Raw genomic sequence first — 16740 nt, forward strand, 5'->3', positions numbered from 1 at the left:
CACAAGCGAGATACAAGCCCACCAAGATCGAAGACACGAGCAAGTGTAACAGGGGTAATGTAGCACAGTCAGCCCTGTGCATCTAATCAAAGGATTAGACTACTTAGTCCCAAACATTCCCATTCAGCTGCAGCAGTGCATTTAGAGTGCATGTATATTTGTCTAAAAGGGCCCTTTCTGCAGCTACTCTGCTCTACAGGGCTCCCGTGGGTAAAATATAGACCGCTAATGATTGTGGTACAAGGGTACAATTTGTACAAAAAGAGGAAAGCGAAGGCTTTTCTATGATGGGGAAGTCATTCAGCCCAACTCATTATTCCAGTCAATTCAGCAACAGGGAGTTGGCTCAGTGGTCCGGCACATCCAAGGTCAGCCGCCGCGACCGACAGCTTGAATCCTGTTGTGGCTATGAATGGAAAAACATCTGCAAAGACCACAGGCAATGCAAAATGTCAATAGATGTCAGCAATTTTATGCTGCAATTTTTTGCTATTTTATCAAGTGATCTTGACGCTATTACAAAAACGCTTGCATCTTTGCTATCATTTTTGTCGAGTGAGTGCCTTGGTGAACTTTCTTGTATATTTTTGCAGTCTGAGAAAACTTACACTGGTAAGATTTCCTTCAGGCAGAATCAGAAACAAACGTACATATTACTGAAGGTGAAAATATTCTTCATCTGAATACACCAGCGGAAAGTAAAGAATCTAACAATGATTTGTGGGCTTTTATATTCAAATGTTGTAATGAGGTGTTCAAAGAGCTAAGCATTTTTTCCGCCTGATATACGCTTAAAGTCGCGTTCTGCGTGCCTGTAGTACAACTGTGTATGCTTTAAATGTTTAAATATGTATGTGTGTGAGTGTGTGCTTGTGTGTACCACGAGTGTGACTGATCAATACTCAGTGAGAGAATGGTGACTGCAGGCGAAGATAAATGGTTGAGTGAAAAATCTCAATCTCTTTGCTCAGCACATTGCTGTACAGTGGCTGCACATTCACAGACACAATTATGCTAAGCACAAGCGTGCACACACACACAAAAACTCACACATTAAAACACTGACAAACACAGGTAAACAGACCCTAACACCTACATAAACACGGGCTATTGTGCAACATCGAGTAAACACCACCAGAAGAACAATTACGGTAAAGAGCGCCTCTATTTGGCAAACGAGCACTTTAGTCGGTATAATGAAAACTTCCAGTGCGAGCAAGTGGAAATCGGCTCATTATGCCTTGGGGAATAATGGAAACCCAGCCTCTGTGTCATTGAGCCTGGTGCTGCCCCGTCATGCCTGGAAGCCGTAATCAGATGGGAAAGTAACAGTTGAGGACTCTGAAAGTCAATAGTGGGCAACAGAATCTTCAATAGGCAGACAGTCTGTAAGCAGTAAGACAAGATAACTTAAAAAGACTTAAAACGACAATACTTCAACATCGATCAAATGGTTTCAGATGTCACTTGATTAAAAAAAAAAAGTACAAAACACTGGGAAACAAGCATTACTGCAACACTTAAGGACAAAATTAGTGGTAGTATTATCAGTGACTCTGGGACCACTGGATTATTTTTCCCACAGTATGAATAATGTCACATTGGATGTCACAATTTAGTTTCTCATTTTTCTAGTTTTGTTTATGAAAACAATGTTCCCACCAAAGGGTTACATCTGAGAATGTGGCAACATTGCTACAATGCCAAAAAGTGCCGTGAGAAGATCAAGCAGGTTAAATTAAACATGAATGTCAGAAATGATCCCTCATTGTACAGGACACGTGTATGTGAAATTACATCAAGCTGGAAACACCAGGTTTTTTACTGTTTGCATTTGTTTTCTCTTACAAATAAATTTGGCTAATCCGTTGGTCTGTTAAATACCTGCATGATTGTCCGACTGCTCACATTTTCTCCCCATCTGACTTCCTTTTACCAATGTAGCCATATTCCATGATGTCAGTGATTAGTTTGGTGAATATTATGTTATCATTTCCAATTGGTTAAAATTAATTGTGGCCAAAACCTAAGCTTAAACTGGAGTTTAATTTTAGGTGCTAGACTTCCTTTCTTTACATGTTCTACCTGTGATTTCCCTCAACAGTCTAATTGCATGTATGGTCAGTACTCGGTTACAACTGACATTGACCAAAGTGCTGGTCTCAGAACTTGAATTGGTCTCTGGGCTACGCTGTGGCTTCCCACTGCAGCTAAACAGCTACAGTAAAGTAGGAGGGTCAAACACAGAAGGAAAATGTCCCCACAGGGATCAATCAAGTATAACTTAATCATTGTGCAGCACTGTGCATTTTACACATTAATGTACTGAGAAGCATTAGAGCAACTGCAGTCAACAAGTGACGCCATGGTAAAGATTATTATAGCTTCTGTAGTCCGACAAGTTCCATGAAATATCTCAAACTCATCATTCCAAAAGAATTAATGCAGCTAAAAAATCAGACCCAGTAACACACGAGGTCGAGGTTGTGTGTTCAATGCCTTTTTCACTTCACAAATGTAGTAATAGTATAGTTGATGCTACCATGTGAACATGTAGATGACTCAAACAGAGTTGATTGGATAAATCAGACCAGTGGTTCCCAACCTCTTTCCTTCAGACACCCCTTTTCTATCACTGAGAGAACAGGCGACCTGAAAAAGTGATATATTTTATTTATATATTATAGTGATATTATAGTCAAAGCATAACAATAACAGTGCAGACTGACTGACAAACTGTACAATTCACCCACACAGTGAACTCAATAACTGCAGGAACTTCTTGTAAAACAAGCTATTTGAAAGACTTTTGAGCAGATTGTTTCCTGTGAATATTGCATCAGAGATGATTTTTCCTGACATTTCAGTAACGTTTTATACAATTCTCTGTCTGTATTATGTATGTTTTAATTCTGAACAACCATACATACTTAATAGGCTTCTCTGTTCACAAATTCAGTATTTTCTTCTCCCTGATGCTTGCCCATTGTTCTATTAGCTCTTTGGCTATTTTAACTGCGTACTGTCCTAATGCAGAATGAGGCTGTTTGGCAGAGAGTGAAGGCTCTGTGGATACAGCTTGAGTTCAGGTCACTGTGACCATATCCTGGGAGACATTATTTTATTGCTGAGATATACAGTAAACCTACTCTGTGTGTGTGTGTGTGCCCACTGCTCCTATGTGCTTCACTGCATGTTGCATGTGTGTGTTTCAGTGAATCAGTGATGGGTTAAATTTCCCAGTTTAGGATTATTAAAGTAAATAAATTTTAAAAAAATTAAACTTTGGCGACCCCTAGTGGGGATTGGGAACCAGTGGGTTAGACAACAACCCGATATACATGTTTCACGTGTACTAAACTGACGTGAAGATCTGGGTGTATGCCTCTGTATACTGCTCATCTGTGGTGTAATAATGATGCTGCGAGGTAAGCTTTTACACTCCTAGTCGTATGACCATTAGCCGAAATGTCAAGAAGTGATAGGAAATCTTCTGTGTGACAGTATGTTCTGAGTAGATAAGGTAGAACAGCATAATGGAACATGAGCTTTATTATATGTGACGCTTATGAACGCGTATGTACTTCATGAGTGTTTCATGTGATTTTAATTGTGTGTAATGGGCATTTTATGTGAGACTGTTTTGTCTTTAATGTTTCAATCTGACGTTTTAAAAACAGGGTCTGAAGTTAATTTAATTTAAGTGTTTCCTTCACTTTAAATTCTAATGTTCTCTTTGCAGCCAGCTTCAGTTCCAGAACCTTTAAATCTTCAGAATAGTGAGGAAACAGGCTGCTGATTGAGGCTTTAAAAACACATCAAACACCTAGACTAAACCCTCAGAGAGTTGTGTTCCTATTTGCAACTGAATGACTTCAGTGGCTTGAGTGTTTGGTGTCTCATTGCTTGGGTATGAAATTATGTGATAGTGACAAGAGAACTGAAAGAGCGTGAGAGTTATTGAGACACAATGTTACTGCACTTCAAGTAGAGAGCGGGAAACACTCGGAGACAGCTTGACACACCACAGCACACACACAAACACACCGCCCGCTGTCGCACGAAACCAGATCTAACACTCCAACGCACACCGACGTGTTAGTCTGCAGTTACACATCCACACCACACACAAACAAAGGCTATGTGCACAATAACAACTATAAAAACACGTTTCCACACATGATGCAAAGCAAGCACGTGAAAGAAATTCTGATAGGCGCCTCCTGTCATATATATATCTGAAATTAAATATTGCACGCTGCGTGTGCCCTTAAAAAATAAGCGAAAGCAAGGGAGCTGAAGAAAGCAAAAGAGAAATGTATAAAGTGTGGACTGTCAAGATAGCATTGTGGACGGAGAGGCCTGAGATTTGACAAGAGCGAGACAGGCCTATGGGGGGAAAAAAGCCTCTAAACAGAGTGTTGAAGGAGGGAGGAACGATAGCGGGAAGAGCAACATAATGTGGACAGAAAGAAGCAGCATGGAGACGCATAATAACAGAACTGTCATGCCAACAAAGAAATTCATTAAACTTAACTGACAGAGGGAAAAAAAAATAAGAAAAGGAGACGGACACACTGGGGGGAGACAGGGGAAAAAAGATGGTGAATATGGAGAAGGAAATCAAGGTTTAATGGTTTTCTTCCCTCTTGCTTCTATGAGTGTTAGAGCAAAAGTTGCCACTGCTTCATCAATAAGAGCTGAGTGAAGGCAAGACCTGGAATACAACGATAACAAGCGCGCACTCTGGTAGAACACACTAAAGAAAAAAAACTTAAAGGAAATGACAGATAAAAGAAAGAAGAAATGAAGTAAAAATGAAGGTACAACTACCAAAGTATAGCGCAGAAGAGGAAAAGGTGTATATATTTTAAGTTAATGGACTTGAACTTCACTTGAGGCAGGAGGTGGGAGAGTGATTACTACCATTAGGACGCGGGGAGGATGTGCGTGGCAGCGTGTGGCGACGGGCATCTATGTGTGCAGTGTTGAGTATAACTTGTTGGCGCACTTGTGTGAGTGGGAGTGCGCGAGCGTGTGTTTCCGTGCACAGTCCTGACCTTGAATGTCAACTGGGACACACTTATCCACTTCTTCTGCTGGCCTCTTTTCCTCTTCAGTTCTTTTATTTCAACATTTTACCTCCCCTCCTTCCACCTAGGCTAAAACCCACGAGAGCCACAGTCCACTCAAGGATAAGGTCAGAGCCATTTCTTCTCTTATTCACCCCCCTGACAACCCTGCCGCCACTCTTTCACCATCACTATCCAATTCTTCCCCTTCTCACTGTTATATTCTGATCTCTTGTTCTTTGTAAGGAGATAAGGAACATACATTGATGTGGCCTGTTATGGCTTGCATTGTTTAAGTGAATAACGTAATGTGACAATTGTGTGCCACCATATCCGACAATTAGATTTAAGTTGCAATTCATACATGGTCAAATTTCATATAATGCAAAGAGTCTAAGAGTGAGTCAATTATGCAAAATGTCTGGCTGCCATAATTAAGACATCTGGGGGGGAAAAAATCTATTTTACACACACATATTTTAACAAACGCAGACACATGTGCAAGTACATTCACAAACAGAAGCGCTACCACACAATCCAGCGCTTGGATTAAAGCAGAAATAAGTGGATTAAGTTGGACTATTCTGAGGAGTAAAAGGATAATCATAGTTATTTTCAGCCTGAGTGTTATTTTCCCAGTTTGTTCCATTATGATGTCTGATTGTGTTCATTTTTTGCCTCTTACATCACTGCAAAGCCTTTTGTATTCCCACTATGCTGCAAACAATGGTCTCCATCTAAGGAACCAAACAGCATTTGAACCCAAAAAAAGTGACAGAAATGATTGAAATGTATTTTGTACACAATAACACAAGATAGAATGACACTTGCTTACAATGACTTGGATTTGTGATTATTTGTGGCTTTGACCGTTTCACTCCCACGGATCATAACAAACTTGGGTTTGAGTATTTTGCACAGCGTAAACATCATATATCTTCAATGAAAAGCTAAAACAAAGTGTAAATATATATGTGTGTGTATATGTGTGAGTGTATGCTACTGCCAGACAATGTGGAATAAGATCCTTTTATTTCAACATTAATGCTACTTGAAAGCAAAAATGGAAGGAAATAGAGTTAAATGTGTGGACTGCACAGAATTAAACAAAATGTTGTTTAGCTGTAGCCTTGCTTAGCCACGATAACTAGAAAGAAAACTTGATAAGACTAAAATAACATGTTTCATGTCATATAAGATGAGTCAATATAAGATATGGGTTGGGGTTCAGCACTACGCAGATGACATTCATTTATATTTCCACAAAACAGGGCATGACTACTCTTACCTGCCTTTTTCTGACTGCTCTGAATGACATCAAAATTTGCCATATAATTACTTAAAAAAGCTTTTAAAGATTTGGATTTCCTCATTAGCACTAGATTATCCATTAACTAAATAACCTCCCCAGGTATTGCCCTCCACTCGGTGTTACTGGCATTTTAACAGTCATCATCAGTTAAAATCACATTTTAACAATTATCCTTTGTGCCAAAGCTGGAAACTCATCATTCTCTGCTGTTGAGAGAGTTGGTAAAGCCTTTGCTACCAATAAAATGTATTCATTTTAATCTTTCATTCTCCCACTCACACTCACACTGACACAATGACGGCGATGGAGCTGCCGTGCGAGGCGCTGACCTGCCCATTGGGAGCAACTTGGGGTTCAGTGTCTGACTAAAGAGCTAAAACCTGCACTTTCAAAAAACTTCTTCAAAACCCAGCTGCTCAAAGCAGCTCAATCTTTTGGGTCTACGGTTGAAGCAGCGTTAAACTTTCTCTGTTGCTTTGTTCATGTTAAATGTATCTGTGTACTTGTGTTGGGAATGTGTAGTTTATATAAAGAATTCTTTCTTCATTCTTATCAAGCATCATTCATGTCTGTTTCATTGTTGCAATTAAAAGATGGATGGAGTATGCCTCAGCATACTACCCAATATCTCCATTCACTCAAACTTCCACACACATAACTATTATGCCGTGCTAACCTGGTAGAGAGTGTGGTTCTTGTTCTTGAAGCAGGGTGAGAGGAGGGAGTAGATCTGCAGAGAGTAGTAGTAGGCAGCCAGCTGGAGCGACAAGGCGGAGTGACACTGTTTCTCAAAACACCTGTTGGCATCCAGTACCTGCATAGATGGATGTAAATATATGAATAAGAAAATAAAGCAGGTGGTGGGAGAAAAAAAATGAGCAAAATGCTTGATTCCAATACTTTATCTGCTGACAGAAAAAAAATCTCTTCTGGCCTTCCATAGTTCAGTTCATAATGTTTAAAAATACGCAGTTCAAAATCAAAGACAGTAAATATTCAATCAACCAAACCCTTAGGGACAGACAAAAACTGCGTTCATTGTGTCAACCCATGCAGAACTCCGAGACAGTCAGTTTGTCTGTCATGTCAGATGTCTAATCCGAGCGGAGTTAACGAGCTCTCCTGGAAACACCGTATCTATGTAATATGCACTCCAGCAGTAAAGCGTTTCACTGGAGACACGGCAAGTGTTAAGGCTCATGAGGGATTTTCACCACCTCCACTTGAACACAATCTACTACTTGCCAGTATCAGTTTCTCTGCCTAACATTTCATTTTCTTAGCAGTCAAAGTACACTGACTGTTCCTCTGACAGCTACGACAAGGGAAACAGGAGCCATGTTTGCGCGGGATGGGCACGTTTATAGAAATGTTTGACAGCTGAATAAAATCGAGATATGACGTATGTTGCGCGATTAGTGTGTCATCACGAAGTCACGCACCTATGATGCAAACTGCCTAAAACAATAGCTCATGTAAGCTAAGGTATCGATAGAGGATGTGGATTCACTCAGTCATTTGCCAGAATCTCACTAAAATCAACCAGAGTTACATTGTTACACACTTACATTACTGGAGTCAGTCTGTAAGTGTGTCTGAAATAAAGCTGTGTGTGTGTGTGCGACTGTGTGTCCACCTACCTGAGGCAGGGCCAGTAAGTAGGACAGAGCCAGCATCATGTCCCTGGGAAATGCATCGTTGGCCAGCTGCAGCAAAACTGGAGAGGGATGGAGGGATAGGGAGGGGGGGGGCAAAGAAAGACTTTAACTAAAGCATTGAGGATTAACAACCAACCCTTCCCTCCTGGATGAGTCTCATCCAGGAGGGAAGGGATGTGTTGCACACAGACGACAGTGCCTGTCAGGATACACCCCTCGGTGGGCCAGACAAAAGAGGAGGGAGGTAAAAATAGAGGACAAAGTCAAGAAGCGTCATTAAAAATCTTTCCTGAGTTCTGGGATTCTGTCCATCTTCTCGCTGGGCCTGTCTGTGTGTGTGTGCTTGCATATATTGTGTATGCACGAATATAGGTTAGTTGTGTGTGTGTGTGTGTGTGTGTGTGTGTGCATGTGAGCGCATATTGGTTTCTTGCACAGAAAAGCATTCATTATTCAAAGAGTAAGTACATGCCCGCTTCTAATAAGTGCTCTCCAGATGAGTCCAAACTTCATCTAAGTGCACTTTAAAGTTGAGTTCCCTGAATGGCAAATTAGCCTATGCATACTGACGGCGGAGGCAGACAGGGGAGTTTGATTAACAGAATCCAAAATGATTCTGTGTTTAACTTGTTTCGACTTGTAAGTTTGAACCACTGATCCGGCCGAGCGGGTCATGTCGACTGTGAATGAGCAGTTTCAGATTCAAGATTTCTCTGCGCAAACTATTGTTGTGTCCCAGTTCCATAATACACACTAAGTGCATGCAATGCATCCTGTACAATGCTTTAGCATGACAGTTTATTTTTGGTTTCTGGTTTCTGCTTCCCAAATGTGAATATTCTCCTTTCTTAGTCTTAACTGATGGCAACACATCGGGTTCTGGGGAAATGTGACGAGCCTTTTCACTAATTTATTACATCAAACATGAATTGACTAATTGAGAAAACACTTGGTAGATTAATCGTTGATGAAAATGATCGTTAGGTTCGGCCCTCAACTGATTAGTCTCCTTGAGAAATAAGCACCCTCCATCCACTGATGAAAACTGTGTGATGTGGCTTAAAGCTCCACAAGAAACTAGTGCGTGGATTTTAACTTGGAATTGCCAAAGTACACATTCACTGTCCCACCATCCTTGAATGAATGTACTTAATTTTTTTGTACGAACAGAACATGATGTAAAATGTGCGAAGACGGACAGGAATCAGCGACTTCATGCTACCTTCATGTCATATCTTCCAGGCTGTAATTATGAGCGTCCGCTCACATCAGCCTTCTCATAGTTACTCCGAATCACAATTATCTCCCACTCGGTGAAGAGAACTACAGAAATGTCAGCAAGCTGGTGGTAAAATGGCTTCAAAACTAAATAAAATCTAATGCGCTTACGCAACACAAATGCAACTGATTTGAAATGAGAAATGTGGTCCATTAGCTTAACTCTAAATACGTACTCAGAACAAAAGTAGCTAATTCAGGCTATTTCAGTCCTGACTACAATAATGGAATAACCAGGGGTTTTTCCTGTTCTTCCCATTTTGCCGACAATGCATGAATGCTGCACTAAACCTCACAAAGAGAACAAAAACTGTTTTTACAATCATCCAAACATTTCCTCAAGCTGCGTCACCCCCATATGCAATGAATTTTAATGATCGCAGCTGTGAATTTCTCTTCCATTTTCTTTGTGTATTGCATCCACAGACTCAAAACACACAAAAATCTGGAATTTTTATTATGCAAACTGACTAATTTAAGTATAATTCAGCTATTTTTCTACTGAGTTAGTATGTAATATGGAATTGGGACATATTCAGTCTCCTTGAGGCTGATGGGATATCGAGTCGAGACAGAGCTTTGGGCACAGGGATGGACTTTTCTTGAGACTGCTGGCCTTGAGGCCACAACAGGCACACACAAGGACACGCACGCACAATTGTGATTAAAACCATTTCTATTTACCAGATGAACACCAAACACTGTAAACAAACAGACTCTCTTAGTTAATCGCTCTCGAACTCACTCGCTCGCTCGCTCTGAGGAAACAGTGGGAGAGAGCAGAGAGAAGCAGAGGCAGACAGAATCACTTTGTAGTCTCAGACCCAAGGAGAACAAAAGCCTGTGCTGGTGATAAGAGCCTGAGACAAAATGGAACAGACAGAGAAAAGTAGAGCATGGACACTGGGAGAGAGAGACAGAGGCGGGGGGCAAAGGGAGAGAGACATGAACTGTAGAACAAAACGCACACTAATATGCATATGTGCACACGCGGGCCAGTACCTGACATATATACTTGGAGGTTCGGCGCATGTATGCGTGAGCACGGGCTGGAGTGATGCACTGCTTTGAAGAGCCATAACAGCTCTCTTACGCAGAGCGCCCACCCTCCTCCTTTACTCGTTTTCCTCTCCCCTCCTCTCCTACCCCCTGGGTTTCAATGAGCTACACCTCAGAATGAGCTGATTACACGCCTCTCTAAAGCTACTGATACCATCGGGACAGGAATTACCAGAGGGGTAAACACACACACGCACACACAGAATAGATAACCCTGACTTAAAAGCGTACACTATTCCTGCTTGTGTGTGTGTGTGTGTGTGTGTGTGTGTGAGAGAGAGAGAGAGAGAGAGAGAGAGAGAGAGAGAGGGAGGAAAAAAGGGAGAGTGATAAAGAGACACAGCGAAGAGGAGTGAGTGTGTGAGACTGGGTGTGTATGCGTCCACACACACACACACACACACACACACACACACACACACACACACACACACACACACACACACTCGCTCTCTCTCCCTGTGTCAGCTATATCGGGCAAATTGTTAGCGGGATGGTGAGACAGTGACTTATTACTATTTCACCTGTGCAGGCAGTGTGAAAAACAACTGATTATGGCCTGATCTAACATGCGGCCAATGGCAGCACTCCATGCTCTCTTTGTGTGTGCGTGTGTGTGTGTTTGTGTTCGCGTGCGCGCATCTCCCTCTGTTTCCCCTCACACCACCTTACTCAGCTCAATCCCATTGAGTCACTTTCGACTTGTGTCATCATTAATTACCTCCACCTTATCTGGGCCAGGTGAAAAATCAATACATTTATTTTCTTAAAGGCCATCTCCCAGTCTGTTTTTGAGGACAGCCGGCGTGGCGGGCCGATACGGCAGTCATTAATCGAAGGTTGTTATCAGACGCGATGCCTTCCAGACCGGCGCTTCTCTTTCTCGACACGTCGCACTCCGCGGCAGCTCCGAAGGGAAGGTGACTTTTAAGAAGAGAGATATTCATTTGAGTGACGGCAGCGGGGAGAGTTTGGATTTGGCGGGATGTGCGTGGTCAAAGCGTGGGCCTCGCATTCTTCACTGTCCGTGTATCAGTATTCAAACACACACGCACGCACAAACACACGCATGCGTTTGGCTTTTTATTTTCAGAGTGGCACATTGATTTTGGCGGGCAGCTGCGATCCATCACACAGCGTGGCCTTGATGTTTTGACTTGATGCTATCTCTCCGGTGACGCGTCATTATTTACTGTTGCCGTGGGATGCGTGGGTATACATTAATTAATCAATATGAGGCCATTCTTCACATGTTGTCCCCTCGTCCACCACGTTCGGGCTCGCCTGACTAGAAGGATGGAGAGAGGAGAGGGCAGGGCGCTTTCTGCAAACACCACAGATTCACTAAGATGGAGCACCAAGAAGCAGCTCCAGTTACACAATATTCATATATCTTTAACTCTTAGAAAACACTTTTTGATTTGTGAATAATTAAAAAAAAGAAATGAAAAGCACTTCTAGATTTAGAAAAAGCTCACTGAGGTTGAGGCTGCTAACTGAGTGTATGAATGAGTCAGAAATACTTCAGCTGCATTACAAAAGCTTCTGAACAGTAACATGGACAGTTAGTACCTGATTGCTCCAAATGATCCAAAAAAATCATCCGAAAGCCGAGCAAACACTGTGCGTTTCTGTTCATCTTGTCGGTTGCCTCTCACTACACGTTTTGTTATCAGCCTGTCTGCGCATGCAAAACGTTCTGCGCTCGTACAGGACGGATCAATCAACTCGATCAAGTCACTTAAGCACGTTACTCGACCCGATCGGTTAACACGACAACCGCATCTATCCGTCATAAAGAGAGCGGCACCCTTCAAACAGAAAGCGCGTCTTAAAAAAAAAAAAAAAAAAAGAAGGAAAGCGCGGAGCTGCAGATGGCTGGAAGATGCAGACAATATGGTCTGTCTGTTCTGAGGCAAAGTTCAGTTTTATTTCTATCACAGCACAGACTCAGTCAAGACTACAGCAGCAACATGTTAAATACTCAAACGGGATTTAAAGAAAAAAAAAAGAAAGAAAGAAAGAAATCGCAGCAGTTTATAACAGATTTTTTTCAGGGCAGCCATGTGGGAAATCGGAACGTGGAAGAGCTCAAGCTGCGCGACAGCCGACTCAAACTGAATGTCAAATGACAGCTGATCTGGCACAAATTGTGACTCTGAAATTAGTCGGGGGCTTCAAGTCGGGGTTAAAATACAGGCGCTAGAACTTGCATCTTGCATCAGAAGAAGGCGACACTACACTGTCTCCATCTGTTTATTCTTGCATTTTTTGGGTTGCATCCACATGACTGACCGCACTTATTGTGTGTTGCTTTGGGTGTAAGTGTCTTATGGGAGGGCCCTTTCTGCATGCTCACCCTCCGTAGCCGGAAACAGGGTCTGTCCTTCAGTTTTGGCCTCAGCCAGTTTGCCGGTCCTCAGCAAAACCTCTGCAAAGTTTTCCTGCGGCACGTCTCTGTAGGACGAGTACACGTCTTGACTCTGCAAGAAAGCACGGGGAAGAGAGAGTGACAAATAAACACCTAATGCATATTCGCTGTACTGAGGGAATCCCAACAGTACAGAGAGCAGATCAGAAAATGGCACAGCGAGATGTGATTAAGGTGACTGAGCGTCCTAATTCCCAGGGAGTCAGACAGCTGAGAGATGGAGTAAACAAATGAACTTCACAGCCAAATAAAGCCTTTTAACATGGGGCCTTGCGATAATTCATTTATAGGATTCTTGTACGCCAAGTTATTTCTCAAGTGTCTGAGAGGTGAACAATGAAGTTTGCGCTCTCGCCGGCCTCAGAGCTATCGCTTCAACACACCGTGGTTCCTGTCTGTCTCCGCCGCTCTCGCTCCATCCATCTTTCTGTCTTGTTGCATTTGTCTCTCTTTCTCTCTCAATCAGCCTCTCCTCCCTCCCCACTTCCTTCATCGAAACTGTTAAGGTAAAAACCAATCTCATTGATCAGCCGGCTCACAGACAGATGGACGTGGGGAGCCATTATTGGTAGATGGATGATGGAAGATGGATGAATGCTGGAGATGGAGCGGAGGAAGGGATTTGGAGAGGCCTATTAAAATGTCATGAGAAGAGATGTATCGGCCTTCTCTGTTTCCCCTCGCGTCCACTCTTTTAGCTATCCACATGATTTGTGTCTCTGAGTAAAAAGCCCAGTCATAGCCCAGGGCGACCATTTTCTAGGCATAAAGGTCAAACTACTCCTTTTCTCACTTTGTTCTTTTCCACTTCCATAACTTCTTCTGTTGATATTCTTTTCTTCTGGATTTTATGATAGTCACCCCCTCCATCTAATACATACATCACATCCTCTGTCAGTGTTATATTTTTGACCACATCTTCAGGTTTATGAGCTCTTATCATACCATCATTCTTAAGTTTATCCTTCTTTTTCCTGTAAAGCACTGTTAGCACTTTCAAATTGCTTTTGGCATTAAAATTACTTGGTCTAAAATCAATATTCATTTTGTCTCACTCTAAGCACTGTTTTTGAAGGAATTTATAAGTCATAGGAGGAAAAGAAATCTAATTAAATGCCTAAAGACATAAACCTACTCAGGCATTTTTGCTGTAATTTGAGAATGTGGCCTGAGGTAAACAAAAGAGGGAGGAATAAGGATAACAGGAATGTGAAAAGGAAGAAAAAAATAATGAGCCACGGGGCCCACTGGTCTTAAGCCACTCACCGGGTCGACGTAGGGATCATCAGTGACTTCCTGATAAAAGGGGCTACAGCCTTGGCGCTCCAGGTTGGAGTTCTCACACGCCCCTTCCTGACTAGCGGCTCCTGCGTCGTGACCCTGAGGAGCCATCAAAACATCATTAAACTTTCACAACATGCCCACAGCACTGTCATCCCTCTCTATCCAACAGCTCACATCCTCTCCTCAGAAACTCGGACCACAAGCCACCACCCCAAAACGCTGCCGGGACCAGAGACACCATCAATTCCCGCCCTGGCGACCACCGAGCCAGTCCAGCCGCCGGCAAAGCGCCAGATATTGAAATATTCAACAGGCAGGCCAATTAATTATGCAAGAGATGAGCTCTTGATTGGCTGTTTTTGGACAAAGACTATATAGTCTTGTGAGCCAGTGTGTGAGATACGAGAGGGACTCTTTTCACGCACGCACAGACAAACACACACACGTCGTGCAGCTCAGGGACCGATGAGAGTTAAAAACAAGCATAAAGAAAATACATCTGCAGACACATAAAAACCACCCACAAGCTCGTTACTTAGCTAGTTATTGGGCCCTTTACAGCCTCTGACACAGAAAACTGATCAGCTTCACCACAGATCACAGAGTGCTCTTACTTGCAGCGGACGGAGGTAGTTGAGTGAATCCTTCCACCAGCGATGGTCGCTGACCGCAGCCAGCACGGCCTTGGTGGTCACTCCCGTAGTGGTCAGCACCTCCATGGTCTTGGCTGTAGTCCTGTGCAGCAGGTGCCCTGCTGTCCCCACAGGGGAGCCCACAGAGGGGACACAGGCCTGGGGCCAAGCAGGTGACGGAGGTGGCATGGGGGACAAAAAGGACATGACAGCCACATTAACCTAATGTGTCACTCTGGTGTGTCTGCAGTCACATCCACAGTAATAGTCATTTACAACCTGCAGTAGTACTGCAGGATCCTCTGAATATTTCCTTTTTGTTTTTTCCTTTGGAAATGAAAAAGCAGCATCAGAGGAGTTCTCTGATCGCTACATCTGTATTGTTATATTAAGCAAAAGGACAAATTTCGAGCGAAGGACTCTTGAGTATCAATGTGGTATTAGAGATGGTTGTGTTCTGTTTTTTTTTTTATTAGGTACTTGAGAGGAGCACTTCAATAAATGCAGGAACCTTTGTGTTTGTCGGTTTGTTTGTGGACTGCGTAAGGGAATTACAATATGCACTTTCCAGGCAGCACAGAGCCCTCAAAGCCCTGCATGACTCATACACACTCACAACTTGTACAGAACTTCGTGACACAGTTACACAACTGTAGGTTGTGTAGTACTCAGTTGGTCTGGAGCGCATCATTACAGGAAGATGGGGTTTTTTTAACTTAATGAAATATTTGTATTAGTGATTAATTTAAAAACACAAATGCTTGCGTTTTTTTGTTTTTTTTTGGGGGGGTGGGGTTTAAAGCAACAGTTGGATACTTTGGGAAGTGTGTGCTGAAGTGTATGCTGATTTTGTCCTCAGGCATACAGTTAGATGAGATCGATACCACACATATATCTGTCAGTCAAATATATGGCTACGGCCAGCAGAAGGTTAGCTTAGCATAAAGAACAGAAGCAGAGGGAAACAACTGGCTCTGTTCAAAGGTAACAAAATCTGCCTACCAGCACCTCTAAAGCTCACTAAAACTACAGTGCAAACATGTCAACTTACTGTTCTAGTGGGGCTTGTGTGCTTTGAGCAGTAACTTCCTGGAATCTCTGCTGGTTGCTTGGCAATGGCATGAAACAGTGTGGCACATACAGCAACCCCCCCATGAACAGGTGTTTAGTCATTTTTTTCTTAGGTTTTTGTGGAGATTAAAAAAAGGGAAATATAATGTGTTAGTTAGTGAGCTACCTTTTTGTTACCTACAGACAGAGCTAACTGTCACCTGTCTGTAGCAGACATGAGAGTGATGTCAAACTTCTCCACCAGAAAGCAAATTAGCTTATTTCCCAAAATGTTGAGCCATTCTGACAAATAATGATAGCTAAAGGACCAACAAAGATGCAACTTTCACATATAAAAAGTTTTCATCATCTTTAAAATTGACAAAAATTAACAATTGAATTGGGCAACGCACTGCGAATCGCATTGTTGGAGTAATTTTGAAAGCACACCATCAGTTTCCACGGCATGGTGGATACTACACAATTGAAAAAAAAATCAAAACCAAATTTAGTGGGCCAGTGGGCTGGGGCCAAATCGTTTAGTGCCTTTCATCAATACTTCATTTGGCAGGGGATTGAGGGTCAGGGAATGAATGGAAACCAGGCGCGCACACACACACACACACACACACACACACACACACAAACACACACAAGGTGTTTGTTAAAAAAAAAAAGCCAAAAACACACACAAACACGTAGATAAATAAATGCACCTTGCACACACACACACAAACACTCTCATCTAGGGCTTAAATATACACGGGTGAGGAGCGGGGACATCAATACAACAATAAAATGACAAGAGACAGCTTCAAATGAGCACCCATCCACACACAAGCAAGTCATGAAACATTAACACCCACTCAAGGCATCATAAAGCTGGCGGTGCTGAAGGGGAGGAGAAGGGGAGGCATAAATAAACCAAGGGAGCTGAGCAACCTTAACACTAGATTTACACCTC

General features: G+C 42.5%; 1 protein-coding gene across 1 annotated transcript in view; it reads right to left on the bottom strand.

Annotated features, from left to right (window-relative positions):
• nbas (NBAS subunit of NRZ tethering complex) overlaps positions 1-16740 on the bottom strand; it is a 146375-nt gene that overhangs the window by 63349 nt on the left and 66286 nt on the right. The window contains exons 37-41 of the mRNA XM_041958947.1: positions 14709-14885; positions 14077-14190; positions 12739-12862; positions 8025-8101; positions 7061-7198 (exon numbers count right to left, since the gene is read on the bottom strand). Coding sequence (XP_041814881.1) covers positions 7061-7198; positions 8025-8101; positions 12739-12862; positions 14077-14190; positions 14709-14885 — 630 coding nt within the window. The remainder of the gene's footprint in view (positions 1-7060; positions 7199-8024; positions 8102-12738; positions 12863-14076; positions 14191-14708; positions 14886-16740) is intronic.

Source organism: Chelmon rostratus, chromosome 18 (assembly GCF_017976325.1).
Source record: "Chelmon rostratus isolate fCheRos1 chromosome 18, fCheRos1.pri, whole genome shotgun sequence".
Classification (NCBI taxonomy): Eukaryota; Metazoa; Chordata; class Actinopteri; order Chaetodontiformes; family Chaetodontidae; genus Chelmon; species Chelmon rostratus.